Consider the following 12,260-nt stretch of genomic DNA (forward strand, 5'->3'; position numbering starts at 1 on the left):
TCCCCCCCCCCCTCCTTCCAGACTATAACAATAATCTTGAGAATAAGCAAAATGTGGAAAGGGTTTTCCGCAAATGTTTTCTGGATAAGTCTCAGAGGGTAAAGTTTATTCTGTTTTGCACACTGACTGGAGATCATATGGGAAAAGATTACTCATAATCCTACAACATAGCTGCTAACTTTGGAGAGTTAGAATTAGGGAGGTTTTTACACAGATCCAAATTCTGAATAAAAATCAATTTAAAAGGAACTTTTTAGAAAACAATTTAGGGATGCAGGGGTGGGAAGTGACGAAATTCATTTCGAAGCAGTTTTGGAGCAGATATTTACAAATTGGAGCAGCAAAATTAACTTACAAGTATATTTTCGTTACCCCCACCTTTTTCCAAAATAAAACAACTGCACTGTCTTTTGTCATCAAACATCTTTTTATCAGCTTGATTTTTGTTTTTGGTGTTTCAGGCTTTTGGCATGTTGTTTGAAAGAGCATCTGTAATAAAATTTTTCACACCAGTCTATTTAATATGGCACACTTTTTGCATACTGAGGGCACTATTTGCTGTCTGGAACAGCAGCGGTTCAAATAGGCTAAAAATTTTCTATAACTTTTCAATTTTTTTATACTGTGAAAGAAATTTGTTGCAAAATGGGAGAGAATTTCAGAACATTTCAACATGATGTTTGGTGATTCAGCACTCGTTATTTGGCGACATTGGCGGTTTAATACGTTATTTGGCAACATTGGTGATTTAACACATTATTTGGCAACATTAGTGATTTAACACTCGTTATTCAGCGAAGTTGCTCTCTAAATTAGCATTTGTAATTCAGCGAAGTTGCTCTCTAAATTAGCATTTGTAATTCAGCGAAGTTGCTCTCTAAATTAGCATTTGTAATTCAGCGAAGTTGCTCTCTAAATTAGCATTTGTAATTCAGCGAAGTTGCTCTCTAAATTAGCATTTGTAATTCAGCGAAGTTGCTCTCTAAATTAGCATTTGTAATTCAGCGAAGTTGCTCTCTAAATTAGCATTTGTAATTCAGCGAAGTTGCTCTCTAAATTAGCATTTGTAATTCACCAAACTTGCTCCTTTACTCAGGGAGTGAACTTTTTTTTTCACAAAACATCAGGATTTGACATAATGACGATCATTTTTGCAGCTTGCAGGTGGTGAATTTTTTTTATATTTTTTTTTTTAAACAGAAGCTGACTAGAATTTGCGCTTTAAAGCTGAAAGACCATTGCTAACCATCTTCAGCTGCACGATTACAGTTATTATCAGGGTTTCACGATGGAAAGCCAGATGTGAGGGGCCAATAGTTTAAATAAGGGGCCGCAGTTATCCCAATACAATTTTCAGGGTCAAAGTCAAAGGCGGGAACTTGCTGGGAAAATTTAGAAATTGATTTTAAAAAAAAATCTGTTACCTTCTCTCTGATTTTGCAAACTTTTCTGGACTTCTGGCAAATCCTTTAACAAGAGACCAGATGGATTATCGGTTCAACATGCTTGTATCACTTTAAGAAAAAAAACTGTCTTGGGGTAAAGCTGCGGAGGGTAAATAAAATACAGTCTCTCATAATATCGATGATAGGGCCCCCATGTGGCCACAATACAGAGATATATTTTTTCTCAGCTTAGAACACTTTATTTATGTATTTTAAGTTTGTCTCTGCATTAATATCCAGAAAGTCTCTTTCCCTGAGGGCTACTAAAACACACATGAACCTTGTCTATATTCTTCTGTGGAATTTCTAACAAACTGATACATGTTGGAATGTGCGTGTCCTGAACCAAACCTGAAATTTTCTTCTATGCAATGCTTGTTATTATAGTGCTGAGGTCTGAGGATAAAACACTCCAATGAAAAAAATTGAGTTTTGAAAATTTTTGCACATATCCTACTGTATTATTAAAAGAATTTAGGATTGTTACATGAATTTAGGATTGTTTGCACCACTCTTTCAGAAGTATTTCAAATATTGCATGCACACAATACCTGAAGGCATAAGCATTGGCACCATAGATGATACATTTGCAGGTGGTAAAGCCAAATGAAACTGAGGTTGAGGGAGAGATGGGTTGTCATTAGAAGACTCTGCTCCTGCATCTAAACATTAGAAAAAGGCATTTATTTGGCATTTTATAGCACACTAACTATTTTAACAATATTCAAAATAGTTAATAACAATAAAATGCCAAAATATTTATTTTTTACATTAAAAAATATAAAATACCCAGTATTAAATGAATAATTCAATTAAATAGCACAAAAAAGTAATATCATAGGAATACCTTCTTCCACTATAGGGCTTTGGACCTGGTAGCCAGACTGATTGCCATCCGTATCCATATCATCTTCCTCTTCTTCTTCCACCTCCATCTCTTCTACCATACCCATAGACATAACCACTCTTTCCAGTATGATGATTTTCTTGATTGGAACAGCTATATTTATCATAGTTTCATTGCTACAGAACCAATCAGAATATTGCAAATCAGAAACAGCATCTTTTGGAGAAGTGGCTGGATCCTTCAAGGGGCGAGGTGATAAAAAAACACAATCGAAATATATATAACATGAAGGAGAGAAAAATATATACAGTGAAATTTTCATACGTGATAGAATGATAAATCTCTTGACAATGACATTTTGCCTTGTTTTGTTAGGAAATGTCTATACTCTAACAGGGTTCGCGCTGCCGATCGCAATTGCGCCAAATCGCGACAAAATATTTCATTTAGCGAATAAAGCAAAGATCGAGTTCGCCAAATCGCAAGTGTCCATTCGGCCTCTTGATAGTCAAATCGGCCATTTGACGTATATGTGCGAAAATTTGTAAGTGGAAATTTTTGTTGGCCCATCACGAACAATGTTCAGCTACTTTAGGTATGGTTCCAGAGTGGGGGGGGGGGGTGACAGGGACGATGAACCTCATCTAGAAGCGTTAATAGTTGAGCGCACCCCCAAGAGCCTGCATGCAAAAAACAACCTGTTGTTTGTGAACCCTTTACTCGATGATAATCCTTCCCTCAGCAGAGATGCCGCCGACGCGCTATTGCGCGTCAAATACCCGGAATTTTGGGAAAAGATGCATAAAAAATTTTGTTCACGCTTTCTGTGGGACGCGCACTTTCCGAGTTTTAAGAAAAAAGAAAATACGGAGGGGGGAAAACCCATGAACCAATTTATTTTATTTTTCCTTCTCCGTCTATCATGATAGCGATGATGTGTCGTGCCGTTAAAAACGAATGAGGCCGACAAAATATCAAGTTGCGTCCCGAAATGAGAGCGGCTATTATACCGAATTTTCCAATTTTTGAGGGTTTTCCTCCTGTTGGTTATATATCGGAAATTACGGTACGTTCGCGGCTACCCACCCACGTCAGAGACAGCGTATTTACCGCGTAAATTTGCTTCATGTTCACGAGATTGCATATGCGATTTTTTGAAGAATCACCCGTTCGAATCGTAATACAATTTTTCCGAGATTGTTGGAGGAAAAAAACGGAATCTGTAAAAACTCTATCATACATATCCAGTCATCAAGCCACTATGCGGTCGTGAGTTTCACGTCACGAAAATCCGGGTTTTGGACCCGCTAGGCCGCTAATGCGCAGTGGTGGTAGACTAAATTTGATTTTCTGAAGTTTTACAACTTTCAGTTGGCTATCCTTTGAAAGAAAATTCTGTTGCTACGACGCAGAAGCGGCACTTGGGATACGTTACTCACACGGGGTGCCACAAAATCCGAGATGAAAGTGCGCAAAATATTATTTTTTAGGAATTTCAGTGCTAATGCAAATCTGAAATAGCTTCCATATTAAAATGTGAAATATGTGGAAGTTAAATGGTGGTAGACCACAGTTGTGGACTATCGGGGGAGGGGGGGGGCAAAAAATCATTCCAACTAGGAATTGCTCAAAAAGGATTTATATGAATCAGAAGATGATCATCGAATCATTTGCTTTAAATTTGTTATTGGAACTAAGGTTTTCTGAAATGAAAAATCAATCGGAGAAATTATAGACTCATTTATTTATTAGTAAATACTTTATATATAATGTGCTTAACTTAATTATATGTTTTAAATTTGTTACACATGCTAATTCCTCAATGTCGATGGGTTTTTTTGCAGCTCTTGTACCAATAGAATATTTAGCAATGAATGTAAAAAAAACTAAAGCTAGTTATACTTAGTAAATTAAATGTTTTTGTTAGTAAGGGAAAGTGCCCAAATACCCCCCCTCCCCCCTCCAAGCAAAATTGTTGATTCTGAAAATTTAGAGTAAAAATAATTTGAGAACTGATTTAAGTAATTGAACTCCATACCTAATCATGCTGCAAGTGTGATTGTACAGAATGAATTTTTCCTAACCAAAAAAATAAAATAAAAACAATGCAAATTTTGGATTTTCATCAAAGGTACCCTAATTCCCCCTCCAGTTATTATGTTCACATTTATTTTAGTTGCTTATATTTATTAGCTCTATTATGTATAATAATTAGTTAATACTATATATATATATATATATAATTAGTTATATTGCTTATAATTCTTACTTTATTATATTTATATAATTAGCTTTTCTTCATGAATAAGACATAGAAGTGTTAAACACAGTATAAAAATGTTGACAAGTGATCATACATCAATCAAAATAGGTGAATATGTATGTAGAGTATCATGAATCTCATTGAAACACAGAATGCGGAACAGAATAAATATAAAAAAATATAAATAACAGTATTTCTGTTAATGGTCCCAGTAGGCAACAATTGAATTTTGAAAATGATTTTGAATTGTGGACAGCAAAAAAAAAAAATCTCTGCACAAATTCTGGAGAACTAAAATATTTTTTGTACTTTTAAAAAATTTACATTTTATATTAAACAATTTTTATTTACACATGATTTGCATTTTGATTTATATTTTCATCTTGAACTTGATACGAGTTGTTTTGGAATCCACATTTTACAACGCGTCAATTTGGCTAAGTTTCTCTTTCATTTGGCTACAACTTTTTTCATCTGATTAGCCAAATTGCTACAATTGATAAAAAGTCAGGGTGAACCCTGTACTCTAATGTTAAACTGCTATATTTTGGTACAACAATAAACCCTCTACAATGATATTTTCTTTTGGTCCATAAAGTATCATTATAATCAGGTTTCACTGTATTACTGTATAAATCAAAAACTGAGGCATGAGTACAGTAATTCCTGTAAATTTGTGTTTTTGTTAAACTTCTGATAGACTAATCATTCATGCCATTCTATTCTTATTATTTACCATCCTGCATCGGTTTCATAACTCAGTCCTGTGACTCAGAATATATTTCCAGAGTTGGTAAAAATACTGGGTTTTTTCAAAGAAACTGAAGGTTTAAATAACGATTTTGGTTTAAATAACATTTACATTAAAAACAATAAAATTTCTGAAAACTCATTTAAACTTCTAATAATTAATTGAAACAAAATGTTTATTAGTGTAATCAGCACTATTTCAATATCAATTAATTTATAAATACTTCTTACATTTTAATGAAAACCAACTTTTGTAATTTAATTAGTTTATAGCCTAACTCACGGAATTATTTTTTGTTTGAAAATTCTTTGTTATTATTAACCATATAATAAAGATTTTTTCTCCAATCACTTTCAATATACTTAATTAGGAAGCTATTTTGAAAACTGATAAACACAATGCATTTAATTAAGTGTAACTAATGCAGTTTAATTAGCATATGCAGGGTGATTATAACTAAAGCTCCGATTTCAAAACACTGTAAAAAAGAACCACTGGTCAGAATGATGAAAATTTACATGAATATTCCTAAAGCAATGGAATTTTGTATGGCAAAACGGGATGATGTAAACTAGACTGTGCTGTACTCATTACAACACATGGGAAATTCGCTCTCAGAATAGAAACGATAGCCACTCAGAGCAAAATGATAACTTAATTAGTGTATCTCACGATTTCATAATTCTGAGAAACATCACAAAAATGAAGTAGTCAAACAAGCAACTACAACTTACACAAGAAATGTTAAATATATTGTCCACTGTGTTCTGGCTATGAGGTGGAAGTGAAAAAATGCTTGTTTAGCAACAGATCAGGGATGATGTTGCACTTTCAATTTGCCAACATTGCATTATGTTGTTCAATCTTAAAATGGCTTAGTTGTAAACTTTAAAATTTAACATTGTTAATAAATAATTTAAGTGGAAAATTGTTGTTATTCATTATTGCTGTCTGCTGATGATTTAGTGTTGGAGAAAAAAATTTTAACTGGGAATGTGCTTTAACAGTATAATATATAGTATGAGATGTGCTGCCTCTGATGAAAATGAAAATGTCTGAGGTAATGTAACTGGTCTTTGTCCTTTAAGAGCAGCTGGTGTATTTATTGCATTATAAGACCGCCTACCCCTTATCAGGTGGTGGTGATGAAGCCACTGTTGTTGCTTCTTTGAGAAAAAACAGTGCATGAGATAATGCACCACTACATATAAAATATGTGATAAAATTCTCATTCATGAACTTACTAAAGATAAAACATCAGGAACGTAGCTCAAGGTTAAAAGATGTGGTAAGAATGATAAATTTTGGTACTGTATATAACTTTACGTAACGAAGATACTTTTATATGAAAAATATATATTCAGGCCACTTTTATGCGATTTGTTTTTGAAAAAAAAACTCTACCATCTTACACAATTCAAATTTAAAGGTATACCATCAGAATGTACCCCCGAAAATATAAAATATGATAAGAATGAAAAATTTTGGCTAACATATTAATATATAAACTAATATGTTTTTCAAGGGAAAAAATATATATTTAGGCCACTTTTGTGTGATTTTTTGAAAAAAATCGGACTGATTCTTTTTAAAAAAACCACTTAGTTCAAACCAAACAGCCCTGTATACTTCACATCCGAATAAAGAAATTATGTCAATAAACAATAGAAAAATGCATTCTGTCAATCACTGCACAGTCATGGGTGTCAAACCTGTACTCACTTGAGATGAGAGATACCTGTTGTTCTTTTCATAATGTTTATTGTTTTCTGTTGGTGCTACTGTTATTCTGAATATGTTGAAAAGATGGCGTACCTTTGAATTTTTATATACTGAATATACATTATTTGTGCAATGTATACACCAGAGGTTTCTAACAAAGAAGTTCTCTCAGAACTCTTAATGATTATGAAGCTGTTCCACAGAACCCAACCAAATTTTGAATATTTCTTTAAACAGGGCATCCCTACAGACATCCCAAACAATGGCAAGTGCTGATTTGGCAACAAAAGAATCCACGTGTTATCTGGGCTGTGGAGTCAAAATTTTCAGTATGCTCATTTGCTTGATAAAGTGATAGTCACTTGTGGAGAATTTCCCCTCTGCTTTGCTTTTGGCATTAAACAAAAGAACTAGATCAAAAAAAAACCTCACAATTTGTTTTTTTTTTTCAAAACAAAAATATTTTTTAATCAATTAAGAAAAAGTTCCATTCCCCCAATGCAGGTTCGGCATTGCCCCTGAGCAAAATATAATTCCATGTCAGTCTTTCCATGCAGAATAGAGAAATCACATCTACATACTATTCATAAAACATGTTTTTCTCTTCCTGGATGCTATCAGTGATTGATAATCTTGGGTATATGAACTCTTAAAAGCTTTATATAGCTTTATAAAGTTTCATATTTTCTTTCTGAAGACATATTTAATGGGAGGAAACAATTTAGAAAACTTCAAAATACAAAGCTGGTGACGAAAAAACTTGTGTTTACCCTGCGGCTGATAATGGAATACCATAACAATTATACAGGAATTTCGGCAACCAAGGTCATGCCCTGATAAATGATTACCAACTCTATGTAAACAGTCATGTCTTTGCCAGTTGCTTGAACGCAGTCACCATAATTTTTTTTTACAGCTGCTTGATATAAATAAGCACTGCTGTCCTATATAGGTGTTTTCCCCTAATGACGACGGCAGTCATTGACATCACGACAACGTGAAAGCTCGTGTAAAATCTAATTTTCTGCAAAAATCTGGAGAAATTTTAACAAATCCAGAGAGCGGGAGGAAGCATGAAAAATCCAGAGTCTCCTGCTTAAATCCAGAGAGTTGGCAGATCTGATTGTGTAATAATGTCTTCCTCAAATTCTTTACATAGTTCAGATGTCTGTAGGCTCTGATCAATGATATAAAGGGAGAAAACAACTGGAATTACTGTTTTTCAGTTGTTAAGTCATTCAAATTGTCTGAATTTTTTAAATTAAATATACAAGTTCATTAAAATTAAAAATAAAGGATAGCTTTACAATATCAGTAACAAGAAAGTTTTTTTTTCTCTGAAAGCTCTCCAGGCTGGATTTTTTAAGGTTTCTGTGACATTTGATTCTGCACAACTTCAAACTCTTATGAAACTCTGGTTGATAACTTATGGTATACACTGTCATGATAAGCATTGTATACATGGTAAAATTAAATTTTATATTTATTCTTTAAAAATACATAATTCTGCAATTAAATTGGGGGAATAGCAGACAAACAGGTCTAATCAAAAGTTCAGACTTGTTTTGGAAAATGTTGCCAAGAAAGGCAAATATTTTGATTTATAACTTAAAACCTCTGCATGTTGATATCATTTGTAAGTCAGAGAGTGGCTGTATCCCGCTATTTTATGTAAATGCATATACAAGTTCAGTCTAAAATATAAACCTACACATTTAAAATTCAAATGTTCACAAGAACATTCTCAGAGATTCGATTGAAGTTAGAAATATAAAGAAATAAAAATTTCAACACACCATAAAATACAGCAACAAAAAACCAAAATATTGAGAAACACCCTTAGATAGTGAAAATCCCATACAACGATACCCTCTATAATGATAACTGCCAATATAATGATATCACTTTCTTGTTGCGAAGCACTTTCTATAGTGTTAACATATTCTGCCAATGATATAACTCCTTTATAACTAAGTTTCTCCTGTCTCTTAAGTATTATTATATAGGTATTCACTATATAGGAAAATGTTTAAAAAAAAACTCACAGTGACAACTTCAGGATTTGGAAACTGAACAGCCATATCAAGTAGATAAATACATAAAGACAAAACTTGCTCTGGAATATCTGGATCATATAAAGCCTTTAAAAAAATTGTAATTGATGTAAATTTCCAATCATTCTCATAACATATCAGAAACATATACGAATAACACTCTTAGTATCTCATACAATAGAAAGCACTAACAATTTTTTTCTACTTTTACTTACTCGAAAAAGTATTGTAAAAATAATAGCATGCATAGTTTTGCAGTGCAATATCCTTCTGGGGTCCCGAAACTTCTCATGGCAGCTTTTGGGTATGTGATACGGTGGCCAAGGTGTACCTTGGCCAGTGTACTTTCCAGTCTTGCGAAGACTGTCAAAAAAATAACCATAATTTAAATGAATTTAAAATGCAGATTTTTATAAATAAAATAGGTGAAATTGTTATACCATAGAAGGCCTTGAAACAGTTTTAATAATATTCTAGCTGATGTTTTTGGAGTGCAAGAGATTAGAAATACATAACCACACACAACTGAGTATTGTTTCAGCTCTTTGTATGTAACCTTGACAGAGATTTTGCAAGTAGGCACATTTTAGTAAAAAAACAGAGTTTGATTTTGCCGGATTTCTTCTCAACATTGTAAGTTTAGTGAATTATATTTACTAATTATAATCTACGCATTCACTTGATGAACCATACCAAGTATTGCAAATAAAGTTATCAATATTTATCACAAATGGTGAAACATCTTATACATTGAAACAAAATAAACCTATTTTTGCTTCCACTGACTGTTTTACATACAAGTTCTTTTCTCATACCATTGGTGAATGGAACAAACTTCCAAGATCTATTGTCGAATCCCCCACTATCACTAGCTTTTTGTCAAATATCAAAAATATATTTGTCATTTTCAATCGCATCCTCTTGTACAGACCCCAGGGCCAACAATATTGTATAAATGAATAAACAGATCCATGTACATTAGGGACCAGTATAAAACTTGAAATTTTCCTAGTTTACCTTGAAATATTCACAAATTACTAAATTATGAATTAAAAATACTCAATTTACTCAATTTTTAATACTTCATCTTCTACTTCAAATCCAATTCTTCTAATCCAATTTATATTTAAAATTTTAGTTCTATACTTTGCTTCTACAAAATCTTCATCTACCCAAATTGCTTCTCTTCCATCCACATTTGGTTATTTCCTGGTCAAACTTGTTGGAAAAAACAGTCTACAGGGTGGGAGGATGTGTAAAATAAAAGCCTTTATCAACTGAATTTCCTTAGGAGAAGAGGAATAATTATGTATTACATCTACATAAATACATTTCTACTGCTACTATTACTGCTTTTGTGTGTATATATATTAATAATCATATTTGTGTCATTTTTTTGATATTTTTTATTTCAATATATGATTCATATTGAAAATACTCATTTTATTATTTTTCCAGTAATATTAGTATTTTTTGTCTTTGTAATTTTATCGTGTTTCAAGACACAACAGTGCATGTTTCAATGTACAAGACCCTCCTCTCTTCCTTGGAACATTTTTGCTTTTCAAAAATCTGTATTTAATGAGTACAATAAGAAGTAAAAATATTTTAAATTCACATGATGTTTCATACAGTATACAGATATTAAAAATGAATTTAGTGAAATTTTATGGTAAAAATTTACTGAGAAAAATAATCTTCTAAGGGAACAGTCTCCCCAATATACAGTAGACTCTGTAACTCGACACCCCAAAAGTATCGACAAATATGTCGACGTAAGCGGATGTCAAGTTAGCTGGGTTCCACTTTAAATTTTTGTCCTATCGTTTTTTGTGTACGTAATTATATGCATTAGAACAATTCCATTAAATAAAATGTTAATTCACATTAATTTTAATTCTGGGTTGTTTCAAAATAGAATCAAAAAAATTTACCTCATGAAAAATAATCAAGTATATTTGCTTATTTTTCTTTCCAAAGAGAAAACGAAAATTCTTCTACACTGTTCAGTTCATCCCGCAATTGTTTGGCTTTTTCCTGACTGCGCAGGAAGCGGCGTGTCACATCTAGAGTTTTTAATGCATCATCGGGAGATAGTGCAGATACTTCATCTCAACATACTGATTTTATTTCTTCGAAACATTAGCACTTGCTTTGGTTTATTAATTCTAGAATATCGTCTTCTAAAAGCCCTGAAGTTACAAGATCAGAGTCAATATTCACAAATTCATCGTCGATACAATCACCAATAGTGTTATTTATTCTTTCTCCACACTTGATCTGGGAGGAATCTTCGGATAAATAATCATTTTCCAAAGACTCAGAACAAAAGCCAGCATGACGGAAGCAGTTATGAATCGTGGCACTTGTGCCAGAGTTCCATGCAGAATCAATCATTTTAACTGCATCTAAACCAGAAAGTTTTGCGTCCATTCTAACATCCACAAATTCACAAAGTTTTTGCCTAATTTTCTGTAAAAAGTGTTCATACTTTGGATAATTCCCAATTTCCTTGATTGAGAAGTTTTGCAAAATATTTTGCTTTCTCTTTAATTATTGATCCTGATAATGGGATTGAGTGAGATCGAGGAATTTGAACCACAAAAGAGTTGTTTCCTTTACATCGATAAATTCTGATTTCTCGTGTTTTCTGCTTGGTGCATAAGATGATTCAAATGCTGAAAAAAAATTTCTCTCATTTTTAGCAAATGTTGAAATGGTGTTCCATCCAACTCCATATTCTTCGGCGAGCTCACTCTGGGTTTTTACTGATTCTAGTTTTTGAAAATTTAAACTTTTGATTTCAAAGTTAAAGTATGAAGTTCACGTGGAGCCATTGCATTCACGGCCATTGATACTCACAATGACAACCAAATGACATATTCAGTGTCTAACCAGGCTTTAGCTCTTTTTCTTTTACTCTTTTCCAAGAAATGATAAAACCGAGTTCCGCCAAAAATATTCTCCACAACAGACAATATCAGAACTCACAATAGATAAGATTTTTATCCCTATTGGATGTTGACAATTTCAACATCCAATAAGGATCCCACCACACTTTAGGGATCATCCACACTTCTTTTAACCATGAAAAGAATGAAAGACCTGTTCTGGAAATGCCACTAAAATGATAGGCTGGCCAAGAGGCTTCAAACATTCATTCTTCACATGCACAAGC

The 12,260-nt window shown here is 32.9% G+C and overlaps 1 protein-coding gene across 2 annotated transcripts in view; it reads right to left on the reverse strand.

Annotated features, from left to right (window-relative positions):
- Positions 1-12,260, reverse strand: part of Ubr3 (Ubr3 ubiquitin ligase) — a 127,280-nt gene that overhangs the window by 68,122 nt on the left and 46,898 nt on the right. For both annotated transcript variants that reach the window (XM_089240544.1, XM_089240543.1), the window contains exons 16-19: positions 9,298-9,445; positions 9,074-9,169; positions 2,293-2,530; positions 1,997-2,107 (exon numbers count right to left, since the gene is read on the reverse strand). In XM_089240544.1, coding sequence (XP_089096670.1) covers positions 1,997-2,107; positions 2,293-2,530; positions 9,074-9,169; positions 9,298-9,445 — 593 coding nt within the window. The remainder of the gene's footprint in view (positions 1-1,996; positions 2,108-2,292; positions 2,531-9,073; positions 9,170-9,297; positions 9,446-12,260) is intronic.

The sequence above is a fragment of the Pholcus phalangioides genome, unplaced genomic scaffold (assembly GCF_987345545.1).
Source record: "Pholcus phalangioides strain wild (caught in Gottingen) unplaced genomic scaffold, Ppha-v1.0 ptg000013l_1, whole genome shotgun sequence".
NCBI classification, from domain to species: Eukaryota; Metazoa; Arthropoda; class Arachnida; order Araneae; family Pholcidae; genus Pholcus; species Pholcus phalangioides.